The sequence below is a fragment of the Colletotrichum phormii genome, assembly GCF_030913505.1.
Source record: "Colletotrichum phormii strain CBS 102054 chromosome Unknown BDP81scaffold_2, whole genome shotgun sequence".
Lineage (NCBI taxonomy): Eukaryota > Fungi > Ascomycota > Sordariomycetes > Glomerellales > Glomerellaceae > Colletotrichum > Colletotrichum phormii.
This window is the reverse complement of record NW_026851444.1, coordinates 3,065,346-3,089,156: the sequence shown is the minus strand read 5'-3', so window position 1 is coordinate 3,089,156 and position 23,811 is coordinate 3,065,346. Positions and strand designations below refer to the sequence as shown.

The 23,811-nt window shown below is 52.6% G+C and overlaps 5 protein-coding genes and 1 non-coding gene across 6 annotated transcripts; 5 read left to right on the top strand and 1 right to left on the bottom strand.

Moving 5' to 3' along the window:
* Positions 1-529: 529 nt before the first annotated feature.
* BDP81DRAFT_417001 (uncharacterized protein) lies at positions 530-997 on the top strand (the record flags this gene model as incomplete). The annotated part of the gene is made up of 1 exon (XM_060589585.1): positions 530-997. A coding segment is annotated over exon 1 (188 nt), but the record flags the coding sequence as incomplete, so codon positions are not given.
* Positions 998-6,619: 5,622 nt separating this feature from the next.
* BDP81DRAFT_92027 (uncharacterized protein) lies at positions 6,620-7,356 on the top strand. Its single transcript, XM_060596494.1, has one exon. The coding sequence runs from the start codon at positions 6,927-6,929 to the stop codon at positions 7,323-7,325; it is 399 nt and encodes a 132-aa protein (XP_060451015.1). The 5' UTR covers positions 6,620-6,926; the 3' UTR covers positions 7,326-7,356.
* A 4,950-nt stretch (positions 7,357-12,306) lies between these two features.
* Positions 12,307-14,316, bottom strand: BDP81DRAFT_91989 (eukaryotic and archaeal DNA primase). Its single transcript, XM_060596493.1, has 4 exons — positions 13,980-14,316; positions 13,375-13,922; positions 12,717-13,324; positions 12,307-12,651 (listed from the first exon to the last, which is right to left on the bottom strand). Exons 1-4 carry the CDS (start codon positions 14,167-14,169, stop codon positions 12,489-12,491), a joined length of 1,509 nt encoding a protein of 502 aa, XP_060451014.1. The 5' UTR covers positions 14,170-14,316; the 3' UTR covers positions 12,307-12,488.
* A 683-nt stretch (positions 14,317-14,999) lies between these two features.
* On the top strand, positions 15,000-18,518 carry BDP81DRAFT_416985 (uncharacterized protein). The gene is made up of 6 exons (XM_060589584.1): positions 15,000-15,342; positions 15,555-17,081; positions 17,178-17,704; positions 17,756-18,023; positions 18,080-18,413; positions 18,437-18,518. Exons 1-5 carry the CDS (start codon positions 15,164-15,166, stop codon positions 18,354-18,356), a joined length of 2,778 nt encoding a protein of 925 aa, XP_060451013.1. The 5' UTR covers positions 15,000-15,163; the 3' UTR covers positions 18,357-18,413; positions 18,437-18,518.
* A 309-nt stretch (positions 18,519-18,827) lies between these two features.
* Positions 18,828-18,917, top strand: BDP81DRAFT_t59. Its single transcript has one exon. It is a non-coding gene; the product is annotated as a tRNA-Asp (tRNA).
* On the top strand, positions 18,903-19,803 carry BDP81DRAFT_416982 (uncharacterized protein). Its single transcript, XM_060589583.1, has 3 exons — positions 18,903-19,037; positions 19,130-19,598; positions 19,708-19,803. Exons 2-3 carry the CDS (start codon positions 19,361-19,363, stop codon positions 19,734-19,736), a joined length of 267 nt encoding a protein of 88 aa, XP_060451012.1. The 5' UTR covers positions 18,903-19,037; positions 19,130-19,360; the 3' UTR covers positions 19,737-19,803.
* Positions 19,804-23,811: the final 4,008 nt, after the last annotated feature.

Sequence of the window (23,811 nt, the reverse complement as noted above, 5' to 3'; positions counted from 1 at the left end):
CAATCACTCAACGCCACCGCACAGTCCGCTGCGCCTGCCTCGGCTACCTCTTTTCTTCCTCTTCGGGAAGGCATTTCTTCTTTTTTTTTTTCTTTTTTTTTTTCGGGTGCCTGAGAGCGAAATATGTCCCGCACGGACTCCTTTTCGTCTCGTCTCGGATACGAGGAAGGGACATGTGGGTCCGAAAGGAAAGAGCGAGAAAAGGCCACGGCATGTTTTTCTCTCTCTCTTTCCCCTTCGGCTTCGCTCCGCCGGTTCAATTGCCGGCGCTTGGTGTATCGACCGCTTCTACTCCAGGGTCCCTTCTCTCTTCAAAGGGGAAAAGGGGAATGGAAAAGACATCATCGTGCATGATGATGGTTCTACCCCGAAACCCTGGAAAAGAGTCTTTGGTTGCTGCTATCCGCGACTGCAGATGCAACCACCAGCTTAGCGCGCTTTGCGAGGTTTGGGGAATACACAAACCAATCCATTCCACAGAGGAGGGGGAACACGAAGTCGACGGTGCGGACGTCATTGGAGAATCATAGGGGGGGGGGTCCTCTCGTGAGGGGCATTTATCTTTTGACGACACGAAATCTGCACTACCGAGATGGCGTACTTTTCATCCCGCCCAATCACGACTACTCTTCTCCGCAGTCGACTCTGTCCCTGCTTGGTGGGCGCCTCTGACGTCGTCGCGCATGGAGCAAGTCAATATTTTGTCTGCTACTATTTTTTTTTCACTTCGCTTTTTCTGCAGTCTGTCCTTGCGGGGCTTGGGCGTGTGGGCTTTTTTGATTAGGGAATGGCGCGGAATTGGGATCGCATCATTAGCGGAATTGTTTTCACGAAAAAGTACTGAGGAGGAAACTGTATAGGATACTACAATACCCTTGGGGCATCATTTGGCGAAAAGAAAAACGGACTAGCATTTTTTATCAGGCGGATACCAGACTCTTTTACAAGAAATCTTATGAAACAAATCAAGAACATCAAATGAAGCAATTCACAAACACTTGGTCCTCATGTTCATCACTGCGAATAATCATTGTCTAATCAACATGGTAAGTAAACCCGTATCTCCGGGCGAGATAAGGCCTTCCAGTTGAGATCTGTTATTCCCGAGCCTCCAAAAACTCTGTGACATGCTTTGATTTAATGCACTGGACCCTTGGCCCGATTATGCCACACAAAAAAAAACCAGAATCGGAAAAGTTCCGGGGGATTTGTTGTTGTCATTGTTGTTGTTGATGGGAAACCGGGATCAGTGTACTCCATAGTCTGCTAATCTCTCTCGCGATTAACCTCGCAATCTTGGCGGATCTCGCCCGCCCCGTGTTGAACGGAACATATGAGGCCTCAAGGCTTTCAAGCGTCTAGCGGGCAAGACCGAACTGACCGCCTGCCCGCCCACTCGCCCGCCGGCCGTATTCAGCATTTCTCCCTCTCTCTGTCTCCTCTGAAACACGCGCTTGATGGGCAGCGGGCTTGAAGGGTTGACTGTTAACTTTGTGTCAAGTGTCAGCGATCGGAGTCGATTCCGGATCCAAGGAGAGATTGTTGGCCCGCGACGGAGAGACAGAGGCAGATGGGGGGGGGGGGACACGGACATAGCACAAGACAAAAGTTGAGACGAATTGTTTCGTTAGATCCGTGTCTTTCTCTTGGCTAGGTCTTGGATTCCTGTCTGAGAATTGGAGTTCTTGTCTCTCGCTTCCGCGGCCACCCGTCTCAACAGTTCATTTGGCAAATCATTGTCGCTCTGTGTTGCATGTGTGTCTACTTTGCAAATGTGTCAAACGGAGCATCACCCTGCGAAGATGAGTCTCATTGCATGTCTTGGTAAGACAGCTTAACCATATCCCCCGATGATGCAATTGCGCTGTTGATGCCATTCAATATTCAGCTCACTGTCACGTTACGTTGCAGCGAAACTTGCACCTCAAGACCCCAAGGCCCACATTCCAGTCTTTGTCGTGTCTGTGTTTCTAAATATTGCCCGCATCTTGCATCTGGGGGAGTGGGGGGGGGGGGGGGGGGGGGATAGAGGCGAAGTGCAGCCGCGTCCGGTCCCTACCGTCCGGTTCGTGCTGGCGTGTGTGTGTGTGTGTGCATCTTTTGCGACCAATACTCTGGGTGTCTGGTTCACGAATCCAACACCTTGGGGGGAAAGCGATCTGCACATCTGCACGGAAAACAGGAAGTTGACGACTCTAGAATTTTCGGTCCCTGATTATCATCGAATCGGGAACCTTGCGAGTCTTCTTTGAGAAGGGACGGCTTTTGGGGGGCTTGGAGGTGGTGTGCACTGATGCAGGAGGGTATCCCGTTACGGCAAACGGTTTATTCTGCTTAGGGGGGGTCTGATGTTGCTTACCACCACTCCAGACTTACCTACATATGCATGGGGGACAGTAGAGTTGAATGTGGCTGTGAAAAACTGCAAAGACCACCTTCTGCATGAGACCGGATAGCAGGCAGGCAAGAAACACCAAAAACCTATCAATCACCACCTTTTTCTGCAGCTTGTACGAATAGAGTGGTACGAGACAAGTTCGAACCGTGGAGCCATGGCAGCCGCGCTCGCATACTGCGTACGCATGAGCGCAGACGCAGATCACAACCATCTCAGCCCCTCTCTCTCTCTCTCTCATGGCCGGCCTCGCGCATGTCCGTGACATCGAGGTCGGCCTCGCTTAGGATGTAAAAATGTATCAGAAACCGCGCTGGCGCTGGCGCTGGCGCGAAGGGAGGGATTGGGTGGCCAGGGAACACGGCACAAGGCGACGAGAATCATAGTTAGGACATGACACGAGAGATCTACCACGCAGGGTTGGCCTTTCCTCTTCTTTTCGGGCGTACTTCGCGCCGGGATGGAGCTGGGAAAAGGTATGAAAAAAATGGTGGATGAACTGCGCATGTCGGGCATGGGTTGGGGGGCTGCGACGCACTCCGACGAGACAGGTTCACGAGAAATTCAGAGCTGGGTGTTTGATAGTCCTGTCCACGGGAGCTCAGACTTTGGGGATTTACCAGGGTGTTGTATCGTGGCATTGGCATTGGTAGTAGATCATTCACGCCCGTCTCGCGAAAGTCCGGCGTCAGGATGGTGGCTCCCTCCTCCCCCTTGAGCTTCAGCCGCGCGAGCGCGGTATCTCTCGCTCGTCTCAACCGCCTGGGTCCTTAACAGGCGCCGGCTATGATAGAGGAGAGCCTCTTATCATAACGACGTGTATGCGGCTATAGTACCGAAGAAGGGGTCTTGGTTGCAGCTTTCGTGGGGAAAAAAGATGCCCCGCCTACCATCGACCTCCATGTATGATGGTCATGGCAGGACGGTCAGCTCCGTAAGGTGTGATTATCACCGTCTCATAAGGTCGTCTTTAGCTCTGGGACTGTGGGAACGCTTCTCAGCTCGACATGGAGTAGGGTTGCGCGCGAAGTGGGAGCATGGAGATGGGTTTCTACTTTGTTCGCCAGACGAACGTCCGCAAACGGACAAAAAGAGGGCAACTTTTGAAAAGAGGGAGGCCTCATCACTGGAACTAATTACTTGGAAGCTGGCAGAAGGAGAACATTGCGTCGATCGAGAATATGGGGGGGGGGGTGATGTTGCGCACGGCGAACATCACCATATCCCAAGTCCCCTCCCGTCCGCCTCGATCAACGTGGTTCTTTTGCAGATAGGGCTCTCTTCAATCTGGTAGGCGGGGGAGGCTGGATACAAGGCGCAAGGGACTGTTACAGCTTATTATCCGTAGTTTCGTACGGATACAACAGTTCATACAAGGCAAAAAGGTGTCGATGGAAATCAGGGCTGACAGAGCGGTGATGTGGGGTTTGAGTGACATTTGGAAATGAGAAAGGGCTCGAAAAGCACGGTTCGGCGAGTCGTACCTGCGCAGGCATGATACGACGAAAGCACACCCAAGATGAAATGCGACCAATCACCCCCACATTGAGAGTGGTAATAGAGTAGAGTTTCTTGACTCGGCTCTAAATTCTGGAGACGGGCATCCTGTCCTGGTTTGAGATAAATGGGCAGAAATGATCGACACTAAAAGAGCGAAGCCTGGCAGGCCCCCAGCTTACGAGATTTATTCGGGGTCCTGGCCTGTGCTGCAGCGAAGCAAGCAGAATGGATGTGATGGTGCTGTGTGAGGAGCTTTATATGGATACCTATCACACGATGGCTTGCATTTGGTGTTGCTAATTTTGGGGCAACCCCGTATGGTACATACGGGGTTGCTTGGAAGCTTCGCAAGGCGTGCAGATGAAATTTGTTCCGACTTGCCGGAGCCTCACTTCTCACGTTTCCTTCTGCGCCCCCATCTTCTTTTCTCACCTTGGAGGTTGTAATATGTGCCAAGCTGGCGACGGTCTGCACAGAATAAACCCCCTGATCAATATTTGGGGCCTTGGGGGTGAGATTTCCGAAGCCAACGTTCAAACTCTGGTAGAGGAGGGAAATGATCATCACAAAAGCACGAATTACGGGCGTGTTCGGATCATGTGGGGAAAATTGGGTTGATAGACCACAGCTGAGTCGGGGGTGCTGAGCAGCTGAGATACCGATAGCTTCTCCTACGGAGTACGGTACCAGCCCTGTTCTCACTGAGACTTTTTGAGTACTCTTTTGCGGATATTTGAGCTTGAATTTGAAGATTGTATGTACGAGGGTAAACGCTCGGTAAAGAGCTTGTTTGCGGTTATCGATTATAATAGGGGAATCGCAAGCCGCAGAGGGCGGTGATGCCCTTCTCTAGGACCAGTCTTTGGTGCTAGCCCGATTGTGAGCTTGTTGGGCACGAGTTTCTTTCTTTTTCGTGAGACAATTGGGTTCTTCTGCATGTCAAAAGTGAGGCCGGTAAGACCTCCCCCCCCCCCCCCCCCATGCCCATCCCCCGGGCTCCGACTCTCTCCACGTCTCTTTTGAGTTGGACGTAACAACCCAAGACACGCAGGGCTATCCGTACGGAGTATTCGTACAGTCGGGCGGGGAGACATTGAGGCTGTGTGAAGAAACAAACCACTGCGGGCTTTTCTTTCCTTTCTCTGCATCCTTTCCCGCAAGGGCCTGCATACAGGAAATCGAGGCTGTTCCGGTGAGTCCTGCAGTGTCCTGCGTGCCTGCCAAACAAACAACACCAAGGGCAACCCCCCCCCGGGTGCATAAGTGTAGATCCGGGTCTCGCGTGTGCCGTGCTGCGCCGTTCCCTTTTTGTGTGTGGCTTCGGACGTGGCCTTGAGACGGAAGATTTACGGCAGGGAGAAGGGGGCCGGCCGAACGGTGCAGGTGAAGGTAGAACGGAACCCCCGGACGGAAGCTACCGTAGCTTTGCAGCTGTCACGGTGGCTTGCAGAGGATATGTTTCGTCGTGGCTCTGCATTTTACCTTAGTAACGAGATGCATTGCAAGAAGTGAAAGTGATCCCATACGGCTCATACGGCCCAGCTGTGGTCGTCGTCGTCGTCATTGCATCCTACGGAAAGAAAAGGAAGGGAAGCAGGCTATCAATCTGTCACCGTTCGGCTCGGGCAGCCGTCCCAAGTTTGCCAGCCATTGACCAACCAGCCTCCGTCTCTGTCCCGCAAGTCCCACGGCTAAAACGGGACTGGATACGTTCACACGCCCCCCCCTCTCTCTGACGTCCCTTGCACACCCCTCCTATCTGTGACGTTTGTGCCTGACGAGTAGAATGTCATGAACGGCATCAATGACGGAGCTCAGGCCAGTTTAATCCGTTTATTGTGCGAAATAACGGGCTCAATTGACCCACTACACCGTCCAAGATGGGAAAAGATGCAATAATGAGAATAGAAACATTTTGAAAATTCTCGTTTTCGATATCATGATACCGACCGTAATACAGCCAGCCGTAACGGCAGCCCCTTTCGATTCGGACAACGGTTTCCAACTTCATGTCATAATTCCTTGGCTTTGCATCTGCGCATCTACACATCTGTATCTGTGCATCTATCTGGGCAGATAGCAAGGCAATCTTCATCTTACCATCTGTTCCGTTTCCGGATTTCTGGTACGATGTGCTCGAAACGATTTAATCGTCCGGTGTAATACATCATCGTCATCAACACCATGACACACGGGTCGTTCTTTACACCCCGAAAGCCGCTTCGTAAGTGGTCTGGGGGGCACCTAGACGAACTCGCGAGAACTCGCGAGAACCCGCGGCTCCGGCTGCCACGGAGCGGACATGACGGAATAGACCAAGCATCTCCAGGAAACTCCAACGATCGCCGCACACGTGCGGCATTTGACAGCTCGTGCCTGCCGCTCCGGGTGCCTCGGTGGTCTGATGTTGGGGCCATGCATCTTCCATCGTAAGATGTTTTCTCCAGGATTTCAAGAAGACGTTGAACTGCAATCTCGTCGATTGTGGGGTTGGGAACGCGGGCTTTCGACTCTTTGACGTGTGGGTTGATGGGCTGGTGGATGGATCATGATGGATACGTCCTGTTTCAACAAAAATCGTTAAGCGAGAAGAGGATAAGATTCAGAGGGAACGGTCCTGGTGTTGGCCGCGATGATGCTATTCGGAACCACACCGGGACTCCACTTGCCGCAATTAAAACATCGCGGTTCCCACCTGTCTGTCCACGCAAATTCTTCAAGGTCTTTACTCCACGGGCCATCGGCACTGTCAGTGTCAGAATGTCGCGCACCCACCGTCTTGTAAATCTCGCACGAGTCAAGATCACGGCACCGCTTCGCCGTTCCTTCCCCCGTGTCCGTTGCCGTTCCCCGGCAGATAGCATCGGATACGGTAGCCAGTAGTCCCCCGTCAAATCATTGATCCCACCGGCGGGGGGATCGGCTACCGTTCAGTTCACGGGGAAGTCGTGCCGTGCCCGGATGATAACGAAATGGGTGGTGGGAGTGGGGGAGAGCATGTCATCATGTTGTAGATACCAGATCTCGACTCATGGGAATGCATGGCATACTACCTAGCATCGTGGTTCTTTCTGCCCTGATGTTTGATTTTTGTCGTGCATTTCTTGGAATCCTTATTCCCTCCTTATTTGCTGCTTCGCTTCAGGGGGTTTTCTTGTCATGTATGGCTACGCTTGCGCTTGCGAATGCCAATTGCTTACCATGTGGAATCAGGCCTTGGCCAAGTCCAAATTCACAGTGCACCGAGATAGGAAAAAGAACACACGCCCCATCACCGGTACGACGAGGTGTTGCAGTTCTGTCTAGTTGGTGCACCATAGATCTAGAGTCTAGGCGCGGCCGGCGGGGCAGGGCATCTCGTAGGTACGCCGCAAGAATGATGTCAAGTCCATCCGTAGCCTGTGAAAAAGATAGCGCGGGACGGGGATGATCGGCTCCGGGGTTCTCATCCGTTGGTGCCCATATCACGCACACCCAAGCGCAGAAACGGTAATGGCATCGTTCACCTTCTCGCCAAGAGACGCCTTTCATCTGGTGATTTAGAGTGTGGCCCTACCGTTCTCTAGTCTACATGGCAGATCACTGGCTTCTGGAACATCATCAGGGATTCGGGCCAAAGTGTATGGTTCATTGCACGTATCACGTATCCGTATCTGTCCGTGAAAGCGATTGCCAAGAAAACTCCGAGTCTCCGAGGCTTATGGCTTATGGCTTAGGTTCGCTGAGGTGAGTAAAGCCTCCCAACAAGGCGCGATGACTAAACTTGCCGAACGCGGCAATCGACCCGTCACCAACGAGAGAGCGAACCGCCGGCCGAGTCCGTAGCATAATCCTTTTTTCTCGGCATTCACATTTTCGTGTTCGCGATCGCATTCCTAACCCCACTTGGCTCCCCGAAACCCTGCTATGTAGCTTAAGTCCGCCGATCTGGAACAGCCTCGGCCACCCGGTGCCTCGGCGTCGCAGCCCGGACTTTGAACGTGAGGTTCAGGAATCCTGTGACGCCGTTCGTTCTTGTCATCGTCAATGCTGGTGCTTTACGGAGTAGGGGTGGGAAGAGGACCCTTGGGTTCGCGGCTAACAGCGTCAGGGGGACCACCGTACGACGACGGCCGAGGGGTTTAGTTGCGTTTTGGTATTTGCAGGGCGTGCCTACGTGACCCAGCATGGTGGTCGAGCCAGTACGGATGAGAAGGGTGAGACGGGAGAGCTGAGATGGCGACCTCGCGACGCGGATAGCTTCACGTTTTGGTGTCGGGTGTCTCTCTTGAAGAGTGACGTTTCCACTCTTTGGACACTCAATCGGCCGCGCGGGCTGGGGACTAAGTGCAAGTCGTGCGTTGTCTAGGGAGGCGCCGCCGCGCAAGCGTGGTGCCCGACGACAGGTCAACCCACTCAGTCGGGTTCACGGCAACGGATTTGTCAAGGGCTCGGGGGACTGCTTCTCGAGAGTCGATCTTTCACTGCATCTTTTACCAAGCAAGCCCATGCTGTGGACGTTTGCCCAGGAAAAGCCCAAGGCTAAGAATGAGCCGTGATGCCTTACTCATTCTTGGGCATGACCCCACGCTGAATATCGCCATGGCCGAGGAGATGGGTGAGACAACTTATGCAGTGCGTTCAAATGTTTGTGCGATGATCTTTTCTTCCAGCGAGATGCAACTATTCCCAACTTCTCAAAGCTGTCTCTGCTTCTTGCACTGCTGCGTACGCCCAACCTCGGATCCCTATCCCTGTACTTCCTCTATCTCTGTCTCTCTCTCTCCCACCCTTCCGAAGTGCCAAACCAACCAACCGGCACGCTGACGTGCCCTAATCCGAAAGGACAAGGGTGGGAACCACCAAATAAACTTGGGGGTACTGGCGGAGAGAGACGGGAGAGACACTAACACACCAGTGACACCAAACAAACGCGGGATTTCGTCACCCAGTGTCCCGGTCTGGCGTCATAGGCGAATCACACAGACGCGTAGCCGACATCACTGGGCGTTACTATTCCAAGACAACTTACGATGCAGGATATACCCGATGGCATAACGAGTTATGTGAAGTGGGCGGGTGTGTGCATCTTCGCATCGCGTAGTTTTGCTCAGAACAGGGTGGTCTTTCATCTTGAGATGGTACGGATTATCGCCACGCGGTACACTCCCCCATCTCCCCTAAATCGTCGCCCGGAGAAACAAGGGCTCTAGACGTCTGTAGGGTTAGGAATTTAGGACGGAGGGGACCCTGATGCTTTTCTTAGATCCTTGATTCTTTTTCCGGGGTCATCATACGTGGTGTGGTACAGCCTATCTGGGGAAGAAATCCGGGTTGTGGTGAGCATTTACCCTCATCGTCCGAGACTAATGTACGCAGCTTGCCATTACATAGTGTACAGCCCCTTAGCGTTTTGATCGACCGTCAAACGTCAACCTCGGAAGTTGAATAAGTTGGTTCAGCGAGGAGGAAAGAAAAGGGCCAGGCCAGACCGAACGGAAGGGGTACGACGTACGGTACGGCCCCTCTCCATGGCCCCATCATCCATATCCGGGAGACGGGTGGGTGAGGTGAGTGAGAGGTCGAGACGGGTCTGGCCGCGGGGGGTGAGACTGACCTCATTGTGCATGAGTGAACCGTTCCCCCAATTCGTGGAGGGGGCCTCCGTTTTCCCTGGTTTTTTGTGCTGGTGCAGTCCAGCCCTTTTTTTGTGTTGCAAATGCACACGCCCTAGTCCCCATCCAAGGTAAGATAGGGTTCCAAGAAAACGGAGTCCGAAAAAGATTGGTACGAATACTGTAGGGGGGGGGGGGGGGAAGAAACCAAGGCCACGATGCTTTTGGTCTGCACCCCACGATGGTGGATGGGGAATAGGCGTGTTGTGGGTTATTGCATACAGAATAAGAATAGTGCACCACCGTCAAAAAACACACGTCCCCCCGACATTGTGAATAGCTTCTAGATATACACCACCAGGTCTAGATTTCGGTCGACACATTTCCCACTCCTCAAGACCTGTCGTCGTTGGCACAGAGCAGCAAGAGAGCAGAGCCGCCTTTGGGCTGTTTCTTTTTCGTCTGCTGGCTGGCTGGCTGGCTGGCTGGCTGGCCTCAACTGAGATTCGCCAATGCACGCTTCAGCTCGATCTCCACGTCGAGGTTATGGTGGAGAATCGGCAAAGGAAATCAGAAGAAAAGAAAAAAAAGATGAGCCCGACCATGGATTCGAGACCCCCTCCTCGGCGTCGCGAACATGAGGAGTCTGGAATCTTTTCGGCTTCAGAAGGGGGGCGGATGAACCTCTCTAGAGCATCATGCTTACCCTCGCCGTCAAAACCCGGCTTTCCACGCCAGGCCCGGGGCCCCTTGGCTCGACAGGCAGAAGATACAACAGTAACCGGTTTCCGAACACTTTCTTCACGTTGCGGACCCCGGAGGAGCGAGGTTACAGCCCTGGCAGGAAAGCCAGCAAGCAAGCTCGTTCCCCAGCCCAGACAAGCTCCTGTTCCCGTGTAACGGTTCGCCAGCCCGGGGTGATTGACGAGGGTCGAGGAGAGAGAGAGAGAGAGAGAGAGAGAGAGACTGGTGGTCTAGACCGCTCCATTGCCAGACCAGGGCCAGAGGTCCAGGCCAGCGTTCTGGACCGGTCCACATGCAAAGGAGAAAGTGTGTTTTAATGCTGCGATGCTGCGTTGGACTTGTGTCTGGGGTCGCACCAAGTAATCAGACACCTACAGTGGAATGTCACCGAGAGTCAAGCATGGCCTACGGCATCCGTAGGTGTCTAATTCTCATCAAATGGTCTCCAGACAGAATATCACCACCCGTCGGCCGTGGCAGCCCTATCGCCCAGCTCCAGCCCGGACTCTGAGTCTGGTCTCATCCACCGGGCTCATCAGATCTCTCTCATTTTTGCCGACTTACAGGGAGGAGGCCTCACGATTCTCAATTGACCAGACGGAGATCCGAGGCAAGGGCAGCAAAGTCCAAGCGGGTGATCACACGTCTCGTTCCAGTAGACAGCCATCGCAGACAAGAGAGAATCATCGCAAACACCTCCCTGAAGCCTCCGAGCAACGAGAAGGAAATTGAGAAATGTCCACATCGGACTGTTAGACCTGCAAGCGCGCAGCCGTATGTGCGAAAAAGAATTTAGCACCCGGGCCGCGCCTTTTGACACTCCTCTTAGCCTTCATCGAGAGTTGGGGAAATCCTTCCCCTCGGAAGAAATCGAACATCTCCTACTGCGTATGCAACAGAAACCATAAATCTGTCACAAGACGCCACGGGTTCTCGAGCGAAGTCCGCATCTCGTGATCCGGGGCTTCCATTAGGTGGTAGACGGACGGGCGGAAAGACAGACCGGCAGACCGCACCACACGCACGCCCCCTTTCTCAACACTTACCCTTACCCAGCTTCAGGAAGCCTATTCCAGTTAAACTCGCAACCCGCAGCAAAAGGCTTGTTTCCTCTCCCTGGCTCCCTCCCAAGTAGCCGTGCAGGTTGACAGGCAAAGTGCTGGTTTTGGTAGCGTAGAAGGGGAACCTCCGCGGAGCCGGCTAGGAATCTAGACCTAGGTGGTCTCCGTATGTCTCTTTCTGTCACAATCCGACGCCGAGGTCTAGAACCTTTTCTTTGTCGTTGTTCAAGAAAGTTGAAAGGCAGAACCCAAACACCAACGGTCCCGTTTTTTAGTCATCCCCTGCCCTTCTCTGCCCTTCTCACCCTAGCAAATCCACCACGGTATGGTCCGCAAGTTTAGTGTAGTCCGATCGTGATCGTGAAACCCAACTCCCGTCGTGGCACCGAGCGAGCCGAGGACAGAGAAAGGATTGTCCCTTTATGGGGGGAAGGGAGAAAGCCAAGAAATGAAGCTTGGTCCCAACGAGGGAACGGGAACGAGACCGAGACCGATGGGTGTTCCCGACGGAGCTTCCTTCACAAGTCTCGACAGTCTCCGGTTCCGACCAAGGCGGAAACATTGGCTACCTTTGCGGGGGGGGGGGGGGGCTTTCTTCCTTTCTGCTTCACGTCTATCCGTACTATGAAACGAGATACAAGACACGTGGGAAATGTCAAGCCTTTCACTCAGAACAAGGAATACTTCGGATGGCTTTTTTTCTTCTTGCTGTCCTTGAGCTACACTTTCCGCAAGAAACGAACCTAAACCACAACCTCAAGTTTCCCTCCCGCCCGCGCGTTCGCAGCCCTGCCCAAGCAAGCAATCCTTCATCAATAAAATTAAAATAAAAGTAAACGCCGATTTATCGCCATAAGGTAATTTCGCGAGACATTTGCTGCCGTTATCCAACGCCCTCCCTCCCCGTCCCTCCAGCTTTCTGCTGCTCTGCTGGCAAAAAGGTCCAGACCGCCGTAGAACACGTCTCTTTCATCAAGCCACACGCTTCGTTAGTCAGGCAGCCGCTTCCCGCCCCCAGGTATGTTCCGTCGGCGAGCTTATCAAACACAAGCCTTGTGGCAGAAAAGCTTAGCTATGCGCTTGCTTGAGCCAAGTCCCTCGAGAGCACTCTCAAACCACTGGCCATGGCTGGCCGTGAGCTATTCTGTCGTGAGTCACGAGTGCTTATTATTACTGCGAAGCCACAGGCTACGCTCACTCCTCCATCTTGACGTCTGTCGCCTTGTCGAGGTTCTTGAGGAGGTAGCTGCGCTTAAAGTACTCGTTGGGATGGACAATTGTCTCGAGTTGTGCAGACGTGAACACGCCCTCGTCCTTTGCCTTTTGGAGTTCCTGCTTGTGCAAATGCTCGAAAACGCTGGAGGGATGTTAGTCAAAGGTCGCCAAAACGGTAGTGGGATGAAACGGAGCCGGGGGACGTACCGATTACACGCCATATGGAACTTTTGTTTCTCCTTATCCTCCTTTACGCCCTGCAATGTGGCTCGGTCGTTCACACCCATGCCTTGCATCAGAGTGGTCAGGTTCTCCAAGTTGAAGTGACGGTAGGGGCAGCCGTGGGCCTCGCCCGAGCCGGGCGGGTGCTCGGTCAAGATCTTCTGACAGCTGAACGGGCTGTAGCCACCTCCGCGACGGTTCGAGTCGCCGCCGACGTCGCCGTACACGTGGCGCACGTTGTAACGGTACTCCTTGTTGAACGTGTCGTCTGTGATGTTGCGGAAGCTCTGCCTCCAGAAGACGAGGCACTCTTCGAGGTTCAGGCCGATGCCCTTGAGGAAAAGAGAGTATTGCAAGCGGCCAAAATGCTTGAGGTGAGCGTCTCGGCGCAGTGAGCGGTGGAGGTGCGACATGCAGGCGGGGAAGTGTTGTGAGAGGTTGTCGATGCTGCGGGCGGTGATCTCGGCGCCGGGCGGAGCGGCGGTGTTTGAGCTGTATGAGCTGTCTGGTGTGATGAAGTTCTTGGAGAGGTGATCGAGGATCGGGGTTAGACGATCGTCTTCGTCGAGTCGGGGAAGGGCGCGTGCCGTGAGCTGCTCAACGTCAGTATTGCTCAGGAGTCGTAGCCATCTTGAGAGCCTACCTCTAGTTGTCTCTCCAACCGTGAGACGAACTCTCCGTTCACCATGCTAGCCTGTTCCCTCCCTGGTACAAAGGCCTTGCCTGCCTTCAAGAACACCTTACGCTGCTCAACGAGTTCCGGCACCCGGCCCCAGTCGACCTTGAACCAAGTGTCGTCTTCTGTAGAGGCCGTCTTGCCCCAGCCGCGCGACATGGCCGCCAGCTCAGACGAGTACTCGCGCTTCTCGTCATCCGTCACTGCTTCCCACCAGTCAAGGTCTAGGCTACCGACAAAGGCGGCCCGCTCGTTCATATCGTCGCTGTTGAATCGCAAGCGGAAAAGCATCGTCTCCACGCGAGTAAAGCGACGGCGGAGATCTTCGGTTCGTGCAAAGGCTAGACGGAGAATGAAGTGGCTGTAGTGATCTTTTTGTCGCTGAGCGAAGAGCTTCGGCGAGTTCGAGGTGTTGGATTCGAGCGGAAGGTACTTGTCGAGAAGTGGCTTCATGTGGTTCGCGACTTCTTGGGGCGATTTGTTGCGAAACGCGCATGCCTCCAACTCGGCGAGGACTAGTTGAAGATCTTGTTAGTGGCAGCAAGAGAGAAAGGCAGTACAAGTAGACGCACTCCTTAACCGGTCAATAGCCCATTGTTCGAACTGCTCGAGAGTAATGTCGGCCGTTGGCGCGTCGGTATAAAAGTTGAGTCTATGGGGGTATTCAAGTTCCTTGTAGGCAGGGGAAGCAAACTGCTTCTTGCGATGGTCGACGACATTGCGCCTCTTGGGGTCGATCCGGTTGAAGTCGTGTCGCAACATGTTGGCGTTATGTGAGCATGGGAATATGTGAAGTCTTGGGATGGCTTGGTGTTGAAGGCAGACGAAAGTTGAGTATTGCTGCGGACTCTGGCGCCGGGGAGACGCGTCGAGTCGCGTCGTGGGGCATTTCAATTAACCCGGCGTTGGCCAATGAGAGGCAGTTCAAATCAGCCACACGGGTCTGCTCTCTGAGTGCCTCGATTATGTCAGCTTTTCCCTGACTGCCTTAGGTAAGCACCGGGATCCCAATCTGGTGTCTCCACCTCACCGTCGTCCCGCGTCGGTGGATTCAAGGATGAAGCTTCCCTCTGGCTCTCCATCATCTGAAGTCTTCAAGACCGGATGCGCCATTGTCTGTTTGAACACTTCAAGGCTTCCTGTTTGGCCAAATAACCTGTCCCGTGAGTTGTAAAATATGCATGATAGCGCAGAAGTCTGCCTAGAATGCATCATCACTGCATGCTATGCATTCGTAGCGCGCAACAATTCCTAACGTCGGTGTCGGAAACGTCAACATGTCGCGATGGAGGCAGCCAGGACGAGGCACACTAGATAATGTCATCAACATCAGTCTACTTTTCCAGCAAATGAGGGGCAATCGACACCCTGAAGCAGCGTATCTGCACGGCATCACGTTTCTCGACGCGCATACCGACGCATGCCGGCAACTCCAAATCAGCGTCCTGTGCCCAGTTACAACCTCCACGGCGCCCCGCGCGTGACCTGCCGCCGATTCCTAAATTCAAGGGACCCACCACACCCCCCCGGAGCACCATGTCAGCCTCAACCGCGGGGCCGCTTCCAGGCATCCCTTCATCAACACCAAATCTCCCAGCTTCACGGCGGGACTCTCTTACGTCTTGCCTCAATCCTCATATCTACGAGTTGTACTATGCGATATTTTCTCACCCATTGAGTTGGCGTGAGAAGCTTAACGCGATTCCTGAACCTCTGCCTCCCCTGCCTGACGCCAATGCTGTCCTAGGCCGTCACGATGGTGTCCCTCTCATCTCTGGGTCTAAACCTCCGCCTCGCCGACATTGATGAGAATCTTAAGTCTCACCCGGCCGCTCTCTCATGGCCCAACAATAGTGTAGCCTCGAATGCGCCGTCGATAAGCCATGACTTCATCGACGATGCACCTTGTTTTGCTTACACGGAAGTGTTCGAAAGGTACGCCGAGCTTTCGTCTCAAGATTTGGATTATGAAGTTCCACAGGTAGAATGCCTTCTTTGCTCTACTCATCAGTTCCTAAAAGCAAATTCTGTTCAATGAGGCCTACCACTATGTCCTATTTTCATCTGCACTATTGCTACTATTCATCTGGAGTGCGTCTTCCGCACGCCCGAGAGCAGGCAGGCTGACTTCCACTTCATCCTCACAGCGGGGAGATGTTCCAAGCAGTTTCGCCTGGTTTGGGGGTCTATCTGCCTCTCTACGCTTCTCCGGCATCTCAGCCAGCTTTTACCATCTCAAAAAACCGCCTTTCCAAAAGCATAGAGATCGAATACCAAAGCTTGACGCTTTTGCAATCACTTGCCATTGCTATGCCATCGCCTTTTGGTCTACCTGATCTTTTGAAAAACTATCCAATCCTCAAGTCTCACTTACAACACCTGGAGACCATCTCACCATCACACCCAACAACCGTCGAGCTTCGTCTACTCGTCCGCGACCTACTGCTAGACCGAGCCCTGTTTGCTGGAATTGGTACTGAAGTGTACCGATCGAATGGCATACTGTCTATCGGCCAGCTTCACGACATGCACCAACGAAGCGTAGATGCCGGTCTGGACGACCTCGACGCCTGTTTTTCACTAGGCCTTCTGCCCGATGTATTGGACGACGCATTTCTCGAAGCCTTGGCTTCCAAGTTCACCCAGCTTGCTCTTACTGGCGACCTTACTGCCTTGCACGATCTGTGCGAACCCGTTGTCCGCACCGGTGAAGTCGAGTGGGAGACAAACCCCGACTTACTCCTCGACTTGCTCGATAGAGGCCGACTAGACATCTATCGTTATGTTCTAGACCTGGCGTCGAGAACAAGAGACAAATCCACAAGCCAGTCCGGATCGTTCCTACGAGACATAACCAACGATCCCCTTCACGTCGCCATACGACTTGGCCACGTCATGCAAGTGGAAAGTCTCTTACAGCAAGGAGCAAACTTTCTAGGTGTTTATGCCGACGACGAGATGAGTGGTGGCACAGAACAGATAGTCTTGACACCCTTCTCTGCGGCGGTCTTCTGGGGGCAGGCCGAGATTGTTCGCACGATGCTGCTGCAAGGCCCCTTGCCCGAGGGGCTGCGAGAGGCAGTCGCTATAGCAGTTTCGGATGAGAACACGGAGATTATGGAAATCATGCTCTCGTTTGGGCTCATGGATATGACAAGGTCAACCGCTCCGGATGATACGTTCGACTGTTTCGCTGATCTGAGTATCATGGAACCAATCCCCACCGCCCCGATACCTCGAGTCTCGTCCAGCCTAGACTGCACCGGGAGCCAGACGAACGGTGTTCCGAACCTAGCTAGCAGCAACGATAGCAACCAGTCCAGAGCGCCTACTAGCCGGCGCCATGCTCGAGCGGATGACGCTCCTAGAGAACGCGTCCGGCGCAAATGCTCTCGATACCGCCGGCGACTCTTAGGACAAAACCTGGTCTCTTCCATGCATACCTTGTGCTCTCAGCTTCACCAGTCCTGTGACTGCTCGGAACATAAAGAACTCCGCGATATGGCTGGAGAATATTCCCATTCCAACACAGTATGGGATCGTGGCCTCGGTGTGTTCCGTGGTCTGATGCAGGACAGTCCGCCATCGTCGCTTGTTGAGGTTTTCGACGCACTGGTCGTGGCCAATGCCACGTATCTAACGTTGCTTTCAGGTAACGATTCTTTATCTTCACAGTAAGCCATTTTCTCGCAACTCAGCTCATCAAGGGCTGCAAAAGGCACCATGATGTGGTCCTGCATCTAGGCAGGCCAAAGCTAACATTGACATAGGTTTGTCGATGACCTCGACCGGTGGCGCTCCGTTCTGCCAGCCTCATCGCACCTATTATTCGATGACCTCGCATTTCGCATGTGGGCATACACGCCGTCAGATCAAGGGCCATCGCATTTTGACCCAGAACACCTGCCGCATTTCCAAGACCTGGCGCACAATCTCATTTCACTTGAGAAGCGCAAGGAGTCCATCCCGTCACGAAAATCAAGCCCCGGTAGCAGGCTTGTGGCTATACAGAGAGCGTTCGAGAACCAAGAAGCTCATGTAGGAGTGACAAGTAGTCAGGCCCAGACGATACCAGGCCGATCACAGTCAGGGCAAAGCTCCTATGCCGGCTCATCGACCCAACGCGATGATCTCGTGTGGGCGGACTTTCTCCATATGGAACACTTTGAAGAACCTACCTCCAGACTGCCGGCCCCTTCATCATCATTTGATGGAGGCTGGGAGGACGATCTCTCGTCTACCACGATGCTACTCCTCTTCTCTGTGGCTTTCTCCATAGTGCTCGCATTGATCTTCGGTAAGTGTAACGCCGCCCTTGCTCAAGGCTCGCATGCTGACATTCCTTCAGGCTTGCACTCTGGATCGACAAACGCGATCACCGAAACTTTCACTGCCACCCTTTCTGGGTATTTCCGCTGCTGTGCTTTAATCACAGAGTATCTCGTGATGCATGGCATCTCGGTTCAACTCAGCCAAGCTGCTGGCCAGCTTTCTGTCCCACCCTTCACAGTACAATCACCAGCGCCCGGATCAGATGCATGCATCACCCCATCCAGTAGCTTCTCTTCCCTCAGCACGCTTGGCTTTCGGCGGAACATATCTTCTTCGAGCATCAGGTAAGACGCAGCCCACTCCGTGTGCCTCAATTGAGTCGCGCTCACCCCGTCCACAGCAGCATCGGAAGCGCCGCTGGTTCGACGACATCTCGCTCGACGCCGCGCGACCACCGAAACCGAGGCGACAGACTACAGTGTCTGACGCCGCAATGCACCAAAACGTTCTCGAGCGTTAGCAACCGCAACAAACACCTTCGCGAGGGGTGCTCGTTTAATCGCGAGAAGAGACAGAGGTATCCGTGCAGGAACGAATCTTGCACGAAGGTCTTGACGACGAAGTGGTATCGAGATACACATGAGAAGGAGAGATGTCGCTTCAGGAGGGGCGATTGAGGGGAACAGCCCATCTCATCAACTGCTAGATGGCGTCAGTACAAGGTACGTACTTTAATGAAGGGAATAGCAAATAATCTAATAATCCGATCTTATTTCCCTTATATCCGCCTATGAATAATCTCGAAATAGAGTAAAGTTAGAGAAAGACTAGAGACGGATGTAATGACGCCATCCGGTAGTCAATGGGATAGAATGGGGTAGGGTTCGGCGGTGCATTGAGGGTGGGATGGTGCGACCTATTGCAAAGCAACGGGCCATTCGCCCGTGGTGATGAATGCCTAATCAATCAAATTATTTGAAGGACAGAATTGGGAATCATTTTCATCTTACAGACAGACCTCTGGGAGATCCATATGGTATGGGCGCGAAAAGGAGTGGCGATGGGGCACTAGTCTCTATCAGAGGTATATAAAGCCGCTTGCGGCCGCACTTCCCAACCAACTATCACTGGATGAGAACATCCACCAATCCCCGATAGTCTAGTGGTGAGGATATCTGCTTGTCATTGAAAACATCAATAATTCGCAGGGGACCGGGGTTCAATTCCCCGTCGAGGAGTTATTTTTTGCATCCTTGACCAATAAGGTCACATATTTCTGTTTATTATGACCTTTGGTGTTCAATCCACACTCTTTTGTGATGCGAAAAGGCTTGATTCATGGCCACTGGCTGGGCCTGGTGAGTCTGTTGATGCATCGCAATACTACAATCTTTCGACTCTCCCAAACGGCACTACTGTTTAGGTCAACGCTGACTAGATCCATCGCTAGGACGTTTAAAATGAGAACCTCATCCCTCCATCGCGCACAGTCGAGGTGGGGTGCAGGGCAACCGTTTTGCAATGGAAGGATCGAATCGAGCAAAAACACAAAGTGCCCCCTTCGTTGCGACCCATGGCAGAGATGGCTTCGCCTTTCCTCGATTGCCCAGTCTCCATTCAATCTATTCACTTGGATATAGACGACAAGGATATCACTGGATAATCGCCACTTAAATTCGCGATGCACATACTCGCAGTATTGCTTTTCGGCGTCGTCTTCCCAGCATGCGCGCGCTCAGAGAACCGCTTCCGCCGGCCATCGGGCCCGGGTCCGGCGGGAGACTTCCGGGATAACCCCGTCTACACCCTCGGCGACAACATTGATCTGCAGTGGGAGATGGACCTCAAGAACATCGACCTGATCTTGTGGCAGCAGCAGCCAACAGGGAATATCAAGGGGCCCTATGCCAAGCTCGCATGTAAGTTCCCTGCTATCCCATCGGGTGCGGAATAGCTCCATTTTTGCCAAGGGCGGGGTAGAGCCAATAAGGGCTTCTATATTAATCAAGCTAACCAATAGAGTAAAAGTACCTCTATCACCTATAGATTTTGGTTAGCCACAAGTACCAGCAGTCTCCCTTAATACAAAGAGCTACATTGTAGTCTAAGTAGCCCTTCCGCGTCCTTTTCTTCTATATAAGGCTATTCCTAGATATTATACCTAGGGTCTAGCGTCGGGCCCTTAATGCCCCCCCTATTACTACAGTAGGAACAAAGTGAGTTAGCTCCCCTTGATCCCTTCCTATAGTATTCCTATGGAATAGAAGTATTCCTTTTATCTGTTGCACGTCTAAGTCGTGAATGCTTCCGCCCCCCTACTAATGGTCCAAACTGCTAGATAAGCTGGGCTACAAGCAACTACCGCTTTTAATAATAGGTCTTCACCTTTTACCACCTAGGGCTACCCCAAAGCTATAGTAAGAAACTATTCACAACTACCACTTCCAGCAGGAAATTCCAAGTAATTAACTACCAGCCTCCTCGTCGAATAGGGTAGCTATATTGATAGTAAGACCTCATCTGGTCACTCATATTAACCCCATTCATCTTATGATTATACTCATCGATTGCCCTAGGGACTGGAAGGTCCTTACGGACGTCTGGGCCAAAGACTTGCCGGGCAGTCTTTTTAGCAGCAGTGTCTCTAGTTGGGCGGCGGCGGCTATAAATAAGTTCCTGGCCGTCCTGGAAGACAGTTAACAGGAAGAGTACGAGGGCATTATCCTTCTAGGTGAATTAATTGACCTAATTCCTAGTTAGCTGGGCTGGGCAGGGCTGGGCAGGCTAGTAGCTTACCTCCCCATCTAAAGTAGGGATATAGTGTATTTCCCCCTAGGGGATACCCCGTCCTTCAGTCTCTTTCTCGGCAACTGAGATCTTATCTATCCCACTATCCTTCCGGCAGGTACCAGAAGCTCTAACTTGTTGATTGCGTAGGGTACGAAAGAGACGTATAGACGTAAAGAGGTTATTAAGAAATACGTAGTAGGTTACAGCTAGTAGTAGGGAAACAAGAGTAGTTACTACCTGCTGCGTTGGTGTTAATAGAGCCAGCTTTCCAGCAGCTGTCCCGGCTGGCCTAGCCGACCCCGGGCGGGCTGGGTTGAACAGGCTGGCTGGGCTGGCTGTGCCTGGGGGACTAATGCGTATGGGCCCTTCCCATGTACGTACCACAGCCACCGTATACAGTAGCCAGACTGGGCAAGGATCCAGATCTTATAGCCAGTTGGGGTAGGTTTCGTTGGAATCGTTATCGTCTCAAGAGATCGACCTATAAATCGGACCATAGCCTCGTCAACTATAAGGTCTAAACCGGGTATATAAAGGAAATCCCCAGTCTCTTGAATATGGGCTAACTATTAGTTAACCTTCCGATATACATCTGGCATTTGATCTTGGGCCTGGCCCCGGCCCCGGCCCCGGCTGCGGCTGGGCTGCCCGCACTGCCCGGGCTGGAATTCCGCAGTATCGAATATCCGTAGTCGTCGGAGCAGTAGTTGAAAACGGTCCCGGGATATGAACTATGTAAATAGGTAGATAGGATCCTCCTTTTCCTACTAGGTCGACCAGTAGGTTGATAATCTAGGTTCCTTATAGATCCCTATATATAATAGGATCCCTAAGAAGAGATAAATCTCGTCTGCTGAAGTTTTCCTTTACTCATATATCCTAGCTCGTCTAGCCCTAGGGCCCTCTTTAGATAACGGTACTATATTCGTCTATTATGCCTACTGCTCTACGAGGCTCTGCGGAACGTATTGGAGGAATAATTCAAGCGGGCTTGCCGGCAGCCCCCGTACCTCTTGGGCCCGGGCCGGTACGTTAAAGGGCTAGAAGGAACCCGGAGGGCCGTGCTTAGTAGCCAGAGGTTCGTAGGGCCGGACCGTAGCGGCATTATAGCGCTCGGCCGTACAGTCTGTATTACAGGCAGCAGTAAGGTCTTCTGGAAGGACCTTAACTACTATACAGCTGCGTATAGAAGCAATAGAGGTATTAGAATTACTAGAAGACATCGCAGCATCAATCAAAATGGTAGTAATAGTGGTGATAATAGGTAACAGAGCATAGGGAGAAGTGACGTATCGTCAAGTACCCCTTTAAATGCGGGGTAATAATGGGTAATAATGGGTATTTTGGGGCTTGGCAAAAATGGAGCTATTCCGCACCCGATGGGATAGGATTACACCTCAGAGATTGCGCCTGACACCATTGCAAAGCCAATTCTACAGCAAAAAGCCTAGCATGAACGGTAGGCTATGCCGGTTTCCCTTCAACGATGAACCCGGACCTGGGCCAGGTCTACTTCCTCCAGTTCTTCAAGACAGGGCAGTCGGGCAGCAGCGCGACATCTCACTACTTCAACATCACCGAGCCCGATAGCACGTCAACATCAACATCATCATCAACAACAACAACACTGTTGGAACAGCAAAGGCTGATAAGGAGTAATAGGCAGGTACCATGGGCTGGCTGGCACCTGCCCTGGGCGAAGTGGGACAACTGGCTTAGTCATCACGGCCGGATAAAGGTGGGGCAACCACCCAGGCCGTCACTACCTACTTCGACCGACTCCTGCCTACAATGTAAGATAGAACAACAACAAGAAGAACAAGCAATAGGATCACCAACAGACGAGTGATAATTGCTACCACTATTTGTCGTATACGACCCCGTGAACCAACAAACACCATCAGCCACTACAACAGCCCTGTCACTGGCATCAGCATCAGCAACAGCAACCCCAGACTCATCCCCAGCACAATCAACAACAACCTCCACCGACGAAGACCAACTCTCAAGCACCGCAGTCGCAGGCATAGGGAATGGGGGTCGCATGAGATGGCAAGATACTCAATTAAGCAAACGCTTCCATTGAATAGGACAATCGACTTTGCTTGACTTGACGTTCGACTCACGGACAATGAATAAGTCAAACCCCCCACTTCCTGGCACCCCCCTGTTTCTGGCACCCACAAAAACGCGAAAATCCACCACAACCCAATGCCCACCCCCAACCTCCTTTTATCACAACATTTTCAATTCGCGTCCAAATGGGCTCATCTTTTGCACATACCTTCTTCTATATCTAATGCCTCAATGTACCGAAGATCAGCTTCGTCAGGCTCTCGAGGACATCTCAAACGGCAAGAGTCAAAAGAGAGCCTCATTGGAGTATGGGATACCACGATCAACCCTCCAACTACGTCTCCAAGGTGGTCAGACTAGGAAAGTGGCTTTTGCTGACTGGCAGAGGCTGTCTCCTGACCAGGAGAGTAAGCTGGCACAATGGGTTCGCATTCAGGCTTCGCTGGGCCTCGCACCAACGCACCAACAGGTGAAGGAATTCGCAGAGCGAGTTCTGGCTGCTGCTGGGGATACCAAACCACTGGGAAAAGGCTGGATCTATGCCTTTGTGAGAAGGAACCCTATCATTAAGGTTCAGAGAAGTCGTTCTATCGATTCTAGACGCGTTAGTGGGGCATCTACTGAGGTCATTAGGAACTGGTTTAAGTTCCTCGCTATCCCTGAGATCAAGGACATCAAACCAGCCAACAGATATAATATGGATGAGACTGGCATCCTCGAGGGTCAGGGAGCTAATGGGTTAGTGCTGGGTATGGCTGAGACGACGTCTGTTCGCAAGAAACAACCTGGGTCGAGGGCATGGGTCTCTATCATTGAGTGTATCTCAGCCTTGGGTAGGGCACTTCGTCCTCTTATCATTTTCAAGGGGAAGACAGTCCAACAGCAGTGGTTTCCATTACATCTCGTTCCATACGATGGGTGGGAGTTCACAGCAACAGATAATGGCTGGACTACAGACTTAACTGCCATTGAATGGTTAGAGAAGGTGTTCATCCCACAGACTATGCCTGAGGCTGAGGGGGAGGCTCGACTGCTGATTGTGGATGGGCATGGGAGTCATACGACGACAGACTTCATGTGGAATTGCTATATTAACAATATCCATTTACTGTTCTTACCACCACACTCCTCTCATGTCCTCCAGCCTCTTGACCAGTCTGTCTTCAGCCCTGTTAAGTCAGCCTATCGGAAGGAGCTCGGTTACTTGTCTCAATGGAACGACTCTACCACTATAGGTAAAAGGAACTTCCTGGACTGTTACCAGAA

Excerpts from the sequence above, each read along its gene's own strand:
- BDP81DRAFT_92027 (XM_060596494.1), top strand. The coding sequence starts at position 6,927 with ATGGGAATGCATGGCATACTACCTAGCATCGTGGTTCTTTCTGCCCTG.
- BDP81DRAFT_91989 (XM_060596493.1), bottom strand. The coding sequence starts at position 14,169 with ATGTTGCGACACGACTTCAACCGGATCGACCCCAAGAGGCGCAATGTC. Across the intron at positions 13,325-13,374 it reads GGTTGGAGAGACAACTAGAG|CTCACGGCACGCGCCCTTCC; the intron begins GTAGGCTCTCAA and ends GACGTTGAGCAG. Across the intron at positions 12,652-12,716 it reads TTCCATATGGCGTGTAATCG|CGTTTTCGAGCATTTGCACA; the intron begins GTACGTCCCCCG and ends ACATCCCTCCAG.
- BDP81DRAFT_416985 (XM_060589584.1), top strand. The coding sequence starts at position 15,164 with ATGGTGTCCCTCTCATCTCTGGGTCTAAACCTCCGCCTCGCCGACATT. Across the intron at positions 17,082-17,177 it reads AACGATTCTTTATCTTCACA|GTTTGTCGATGACCTCGACC; the intron begins GTAAGCCATTTT and ends ACATTGACATAG. Across the intron at positions 17,705-17,755 it reads AGTGCTCGCATTGATCTTCG|GCTTGCACTCTGGATCGACA; the intron begins GTAAGTGTAACG and ends ACATTCCTTCAG.
- BDP81DRAFT_416982 (XM_060589583.1), top strand. The coding sequence starts at position 19,361 with ATGCACATACTCGCAGTATTGCTTTTCGGCGTCGTCTTCCCAGCATGC. Across the intron at positions 19,599-19,707 it reads GCCCTATGCCAAGCTCGCAT|TACCTCTATCACCTATAGAT; the intron begins GTAAGTTCCCTG and ends ATAGAGTAAAAG.